The sequence below is a fragment of the Pseudorca crassidens genome, chromosome 12, assembly GCF_039906515.1.
Source record: "Pseudorca crassidens isolate mPseCra1 chromosome 12, mPseCra1.hap1, whole genome shotgun sequence".
NCBI classification, from domain to species: Eukaryota; Metazoa; Chordata; class Mammalia; order Artiodactyla; family Delphinidae; genus Pseudorca; species Pseudorca crassidens.
Window position 1 is genome coordinate 45,915,379 of NC_090307.1, and position 7,884 is coordinate 45,923,262.

General features: G+C 35.9%; 1 protein-coding gene across 2 annotated transcripts in view; it reads left to right on the forward strand.

Annotated features, from left to right (window-relative positions):
* The window catches only part of DSC3 (desmocollin 3), a 41,238-nt gene extending 35,036 nt beyond the window's left edge, over window positions 1-6,202 (forward strand). The window contains exons 15-17 of one of the 2 annotated variants that reach the window (XM_067699410.1): window positions 320-562; window positions 2,357-2,399; window positions 2,480-2,616. In XM_067699410.1, coding sequence (XP_067555511.1) covers window positions 320-562; window positions 2,357-2,383 — 270 coding nt within the window. In that variant the 3' untranslated portion in view covers window positions 2,384-2,399; window positions 2,480-2,616. Of the gene's footprint in view, window positions 1-319; window positions 563-2,356; window positions 2,400-2,479 lie in introns of both variants that reach the window. The other variant, XM_067699409.1, reaches the window with a different exon arrangement.
* The last annotated feature ends 1,682 nt before the right edge of the window (window positions 6,203-7,884 follow it).

A 7,884-nucleotide genomic window follows, 5' to 3' on the forward strand; every position in this document is an offset into this window, starting at 1 on the left:
GCTCCACTTACTTTCTCCGAGTTTGAATTTTCATGCTCTTCCTCTGTGTCCCTATAGCATTCTGTGTTCACCTGTACATCAGCATAATCACATTCTTAAAGTAACTGTCTATTTTTCTGCCTCATTGGAGTAAGAGCTTCTTGAAGCCACTGAGGGACCTTGTCTCTATCTTTGCATCTAATTGGAAAGTGATAAATGTCTGTTGAATGAATGAATGAATAAAAGGTTGAGTAAACGAGCTGTCTCCTTTGCCTTCTTGCGACTTTACTTGGAATCCATTTCCTCCCTATATGAACTGTCTTATTTTATCTTATTTCAGTGTTCTCCCAGTGGCTTTACGACCCATACAGTCAACAACTCTAGCCAAGGCTTTTGTGGCACTATGGGATCAGAAGTTCAAAATGGCAGGCAGGAAACCATTGAAATGGTAAAAGGAGGAAACCAGACCTTGGAATTGTGCCAGGGGGCCGGGCATCATCACACCCTGGATTCCTGCAGAGGAGGCACGGTGGAGATGGACCACTCGGAGTGGTACAATTTCACTCAGCCCCGCCTTGGTGAAGTGAGTTTTCTTGAGTGTTTTGACCCTGAAATTTAAATGTCCAAGTGGAGGACATTAGGAAATTGAGATTAATATATATTTTCAGAAACTTCTTTTTCAGATTCTCCAATGTATCCTTTCTCTCTCACTCTCTGATTATTTTTGCCCCTGCTCTTTGATTTTGTTACAGTATTTGATATAAAAGTTTTTATTTCATGTGTCACATTTCTCTTAATTTCTAAAATCTCATGAAAATTGGAGGATTCTACTATCCCTCACTAAAGTTGCATTTCATTTTTAGGTGTGTGTTTATCTCATGAACTCTTTTAATATAGAAGAATAGGGAAAAAATCTCATTCTCCACAGTCACAAAAATCCCCAAATCAAATCTGCATCTCTCTGTGAAAAGAAAGCGTCTGTACAGAATTCTGGAGTGAATATTAAATAATATGGTTCATATGAACTATTTTTTCATGTAAAAAGCATCATGCATATATAAACTGTTTTCTAATTCAGAGGAAAGCAAGGATGTGAAAGATAGGGGGGTTCAATAAGGGATTTTCATTCCTGGCAGCACATCAAAATTCCCTGGGAAGCTTTTAAAAAATACTAATGCCTGTGCTTCACCTTGAAAGATTCCGATTCTAATTGGTTTAGCTTTTTTTTTTTTTAAGCTCCTCAGGTGATTCAAACGTGCAGCCTGAGTAGAGGACCGCTGAATTAAGTATTCTTTCTGGTACGAAGTTTTCACTTCTTCTATCAGAGAGTACCAGTGCTGTTGTAATACAAACACTGGTCCAGAAACCCTAAAGCCTTTGATGGACTGTAGATGGGCAACATTCTGTGACATGGCTGTAGGTTATCATAGGTCCACAGCATATTTATTTTTTTCATCAAATTCAAATGTTAATCCCTTTTCTGTTTCTAGACAGTCAGTAGCCATGTAAGATCAGGCTGAGGAGGAGGGAAGCTTAAGAAACACTCTTAGGGGTGTTCTCCAATGTGCATGTCAGGTAATGGGACGTGAGGCTAAAATGGTCACGAAGAGAGGCACTTGCTAACGTAAGCCAAGGTAATAAGCGCTGGGTTTGAGAGGGGATGTGTACACAGGTGAGAAAGGGGAGAGGTGCACGAGTTTGACAAGTTGGCACACAGGCCAGTGACAAAGAGCGAGGGTAAACGTGGCCGAATGCTTGGCCTCTCTTCTGGCCAGGTTTTTGCAGTGTGAGTTATCTTGATCATTTTAAATTTCACTGAAACTTTTTGGTGCATCTTTTTATTTTGTCATGGTTTGGCTCTCTCGGAAGCTTGATTCTGAAGACAGTGTGGTAATTACTGACATTATATCTGCAGATAATAGTGATTTTAGTTTATTGAACATGTACTATGTGCTGGACATAATAAGGGTATTTTTCATGCATTATTATTTCATCACTTAATAATGATCCTGTGAGATACTCATTGTCTGTATTCCTATTTTAGAAACGAGGAAACTGAGAGTTAAAGATGTTCAGTATTATAACTTGCTCAAAGTCATGTAGCTAGTTGGTAAAGCCAAGCTATGACTCCAAATCAGGACTGCTTGACTATCCAAGCTCAAATTCCTAACCGCTATGCATATTGCCACCGTTTTGTGGACTAGCCTGACCTCTAGATATAAAATTTAGGGGTAAGAATTTAGTAATAATTTAAATGTACTTAAATATAATGTGTATACATAATTTTGGATTTGTATGGATTACTAGAAATGTAAAATATACTGACTTTGTAGTATGGCTGTGATATAGACCAACCATGTGCATTTTTTGTATGTAGGAATCCATTAGAGGACACACTGGTTAAAAATTAAACATAAAAGGTAAATAAAAAATAAATTTTATGTTTATCTTTCAGTGTGTTTAAAACAATAATACAATCCCTTGTTTTTAAACTTTACAGAAACTGCATCTGTGTAATCAGGATGAAGACCATATGCCATCTGAAGATTATGTTCTTACGTATAACTATGAAGGAAGAGGGTCTCCAGCTGGTTCTGTAGGTTGCTGCAGTGAAAAACAGGAAGAGGATGGCCTTGACTTTTTAAATAATTTGGGAACCAAATTTACTGCCTTAGCAGAAACATGCACAAAGAAATAATGTTACAGTGCTACAATTAGACATATCTTTGTCAGACATTCTGGAGGTTTCGGAAAGGGATATTGTAAGATTTAATTTATATCTAGATATCTAGATATCTATGAATATGAATATGTATGAATTTTTCTAAAATTTTTGAATTATGCTACATACCAATTTCTACTTTAAAACAGTTTGTTACTTATCTTTTCAGGAAGTTTAAAATGTTAAAACAGATTTTGCCTCTTTTACTGCTGAGTAAATAGACAACCAGCAAATCTCATGCTATAGCACTGGAATTAAGGTCTATAAAGGACCTCCTCTTCTTTGCATATATTTTTCCAATAAATACATTGGCTAAATATTAGTCCAACAAAAGAAGCTGTATTTGACTGACTATAGTAGAACAGCTCTCTGGGCTAGAAATTCCATCCTTATTCCAGCTTTAGATAAAAGTAGAATATTAATCGTTATGGTAAATTATGTTGGATTTTTTTAGCTCTAAAAAATCAGTAGCACCTGGTCATTTGCTCTGAAGGCTACTAGAATTTTGTTTTTCTTCTGGGTAGCAATTAGATTATGAAGAGCAGTTCTAGATACTAGATTGCCCTAATAAGGTCTCAAAAACACAGAGCCACAATGTGAAAACTATACCAGGAAAGTGTAGACCAAAAAAAAAAAAAATTTGTTGCTTTTATACTTTTGAAAGTGTGTTTTATATTTTACAAAAGTCCTGTTATGAGGAATATATCTAAATTTCCTTAATCTCGAGAAAGAAAACTATATTCACCATACAGAGTTATTGCCAGTATTTTAATGTAAAGATCTTCTGTTGAGATTGTAATCACAAGTCTTTTTCCTGAGATTCAGAACTACCTTTGATAACTTGCCAGTAATGAGAATTATGCTGAGAAAAAGTTGCTTTTCTTCTCTTGAGAATTATCCTTTCATATTTTCATTTGCAAGTTTAGCACATATGGCTCTTTATTTTCTCTCGACAGTAGTCATTTGCAATTAGAATATCTTATCCTTAGATGGACTGTAGTTACACCATTGAATCAGTCTGAAGAAACAGACTCCCATTGTAGTTACGGTAGCAATGAGCATTAACATTCATTTCTATTCACTACCATTTTCAAATGAAATACATTATTCCTTATTAAAGCAGGTAAATATTACACAATGCTATAATGAATCAAATGAATATAGGGAAACTTAAACCTTAGGTGCAATTTAATATCTTCCAAGGTGTTGCTTAAATTTTGTGCTTCTCAAATTTGTTCACATGCTACAGCCTCTGGAAGGCCTTGCAAAATTCCCCAAAAGCAATGACGTTTAAACTTAAAATAATTAACATCTAATCTTATGATAAACCTAATAGCACATTATTATATACTCACTTCAAATGACAGCTTAAAAAATAGACAACAAATAATAGGTACCACTAGTTGAAGAAAAGTTTGAAAGAAAAATAATTAAGACTAAATTAATTTTAAGATTTTGCAGCTATGAAGAATTGGGACCTGCTCCCCATACCCGACCCTGCAAAAAAAAATTCTTTATTTTACTTTGGAGGCAGAATTTGTTGAGCTAGCTCATGAAGTAGCAATGTTCGATAGGAATACAGTTTGAACTGGATATATGTATATATATACACATACATACATATTAATGTTTATTGATTAATGGTCAAATATATAACCATTAATCATTAATGGTTAAATATATAACCACTAGTCATTAATGGTTAAATCATTAATCAATGCAACATTTAAAACAAAGTGAAAAACAACATTTTAAACAAAGTGAAAAACATTTAATTTTAAATGAGGCAGGGGTGTGGTGTGTTCTATAATAAATATCCGGGATTTAAAAAATAGAGAACTTATGTTTGGTTCTTAGGTGCTGCATGATAACTAAGCATGTCAGGAAATAGTTCATGTACATTTATGTAATTTGTTTAAAATTGTATACAGTTAAACTTTTCTGGTTTCAGTGGAAAGGAAAGAAGGGATCACGTGGGACTGTAGATTTGCTTTGCAGTCTCCTTCTGCATCTACAGACTGGGAGCAAACTGGTGACTGGCTATCACAGCTAGGGCTCCTTGACTTCCAGTGACAGGTTTCCAGAGATGAAATGTTTTTCTTGGAGCTAACACTAAAAACTTCTTTTAACCTAATTCTGGTAAAAATAAATCTTCTACAACCATTTTCATTGTCTCTCCTACCAATCGACATTTAAAAAAATTTAGAGCCAAACAACCATGTTCTCTGGGTCAGATTTTAAAGGCTAAAGGGGGCTGGGGTGGGGTAAATCTTACGAAAGTGGGGCGTGACTGTCCTAAGACCTCAAATCTGTCACCTTTACACTGTTCTAATCCAAGCCTGGAAACTATAAAATGTCATTTCCCTAATCACTGCCCTGTTTTAAAGAGGCATAGATGTGATTCAAGGAAATCAGCCCTCCCATCAGGCCCCCTTTCTTTAATCTCTCTCCCAACCTTGTCAATGACACTTAGCTGGCAAATACTCCGGGCTGTCAATCACCCTTCAGTATAAATTACTTTTTCTGGGTTTGCTTTCTTACGAGGATTTTTTAAATAATAGAGGAACTAAGAAGTTTGAATTCATGAAAGAAAAAGATCACGTGGTCAGGTGGGGACCGAGAACTCCAGGCGAGGGCAAGCCCAAGTGGAGTATTTGCACAGTCAGAGAGGAACATGAAAGCCCAGGCCTTCAAGGGCAAAAAGAGAGGCCACAAAAGGGACATGAGTGGTACACACTGAAGCAACATTGTTTGCTTCTTAATTTGTCCTAGGCCAGGCCCTTCCTTTTCCTCTTTTCGCAGGCCAGTGGCAGCTGCCATTTGAGTTTGGTGAAGTGTTACCAACCCTTTCTCTGCCTCAGCTTATTTGGAGTGTGGCATCAAGAAGAGAGCTGACTCCTTGCTGAGTCTGAAAGCGTTTTCAGGACGGGCCTGAACTGGTTGTGCAGGACAAACACGGCATTCATGGGGAATACTGGATTCCTAATGAGGCCCTCTGGTCACTGAGATAGATGTCTTCAATTAAACAGGTGTCTGAATTTTTCTCTTTGATGCTCCATTTTCTGTTTTCTAATTTGCTCCTGAAATCTAGCTTTTTAGACTTAGACATTTTAAAGAGTAATTTTCCTTTTAAGGGCTTCTTATTTTTAATGTAAACGTTTATAACATATAGTATTCTTCTTTCCTTACATGTGTAAGGTGAAAATTATGCTATTTTAGTGTGAAAGAAAATATCTTTTTGAAGCCTTAATTTTTCTTCCAGTGAATGTTCTTGAATTTTTATGTAAATGTACAAATTATTTTTTTCTCATTTTTGTAAGGAAGCAGCTATCTGTCTAAAATGCAGTGAGATTTTGCAGCGGTTTTTAACAGAGCTTTAATTTTGCTGTTCAGAGAAGTTACTTTGCTTTTAGAGAAACATGGCAGGTTAAAATAAGCAAAAATTTAATGTGTAACGCAATATTTACAGATCTGGGATATAATAAAACAATGTTAACTTGATTTCTTGTCTTTGCTGTTTTTAGAGATTAAATTATTCCAAGGTCGTCATGCTGCAAAATTGTGCTTAAGACTGGAATGGAAACAGATCCTTAGTAATAGTTTCATTGTATTTATAGGGAAATACTTTAGAGAAGGGGTCATTACCAAATTGTCAACATCATTATACTATTTGGGAGGAGGTCACCATTTGGGGCACAGCTTTACAAATATTAACTGTCTGCTAACTGTCTGTCTATATATCTGTCTAACTATCAGCTGATTTTGACTGGTGAAGAAGTATTGTAAGGTTGTAATTGCAGAATGTTCCAGAATTAATACAGTGATACAGGATTCTTACTTGGAGGAGCAATGTAGTCAAGGAAAAACATTATGAGTTAAAAAAACAATCAAGCAATATTCCATTCTTGGTTCCACATGTCCAGCAGAATTCGTTTGGTTAGATTTTGGGTCATAGTGGCTGAGAAGCATGGAATCTAGAGTCAGATTGTTTGAATCTGAATCCTGGCTCTGCCACTTACTAAGTGTGTAACTTAAGAAAGGCCACTTATCTTCTAAGTCTTAGTTTTCTTATCTTTAAAATCAAAAAAGCAATACCAACTTTACGGAGTTGTGGGGATGATTAAATGAATTCATATATTTAAAGCATGTAGAACATTGCCTGTACATAGTAAAAGATTTATGAATGTTATGTATATAGGAAGTAAAATTATGTAGTTGAATATAATACAAAACAATATCTGATCTCTTTTTGGAGAAAAGGTTACGGATATATAGGAGAAAAGGAGGAGGGGGGGAAGAGACACTTATTCCCCCCCAAAATTTGTGCTCATAATACACAAAACAATTCTATAGCATGTTTTTCTTTCTGATAGGTTGTTTTTATTCCCCAACCCACATCCCATTTAAGCAACTAAGTCCTTCTGTTTTTATTAGATTCTGTGTACGTGTGCCAGAGAATTAACACCTAGAGATTCAAGGTCTAAGCCATCCAGGTAACCCTGATCAGACTAAGAGCTGCCTTAATGACCACTTGTGTGACCAACCACCAGACTGTCTCCCTACTCAGTGCCACTTGCCACTTGGTACCACTCAGACATCTGCTGTGTTTGAGCACAGTGTGAAGACACCTGGGGATGCACAAACATGTGGGCAGTGCCAGAGAAGCACGCTGTTTTTGTCACATGTATCTTCAAAAGCAGAAGTATCTTCAGAAGGCAATTTGAAACAAGCTAAAACATTGGCAGAAACACCTGCAACCTATGTCTTCTGTCATTGTTCTATCTCCTGTGGACAGCACGACAATAGCGGGGAAAATACACACTGGGGATATTATAAGCTAGTATTTTACTTAGCGGCAAGCTAATAGATATAATATTCTAGAAGAAACCTGAATATTTGTTACCAAGTTCCCACGTATTTATTAAATTAATTTTATTGTTTTTTTCAAACTACGTAACGTAAATACAAGCTGTGTGATATGTGATTATACATTTTCTAAATTAAAGGAGTTTGATAGCTTCCAAAGTCTTCGTTTAAAATTCCAAAGATTCATAGCGAAGGAAAATATCAACAGAGTGAAAAGACAACGTACGAAATGGGAGAAAGTGTTTGCAGACTACATATCCAATAAGGGGTTAATCTCCAAAATGTTTGAAGAACTCCTACAACTCAATAACCAAAAC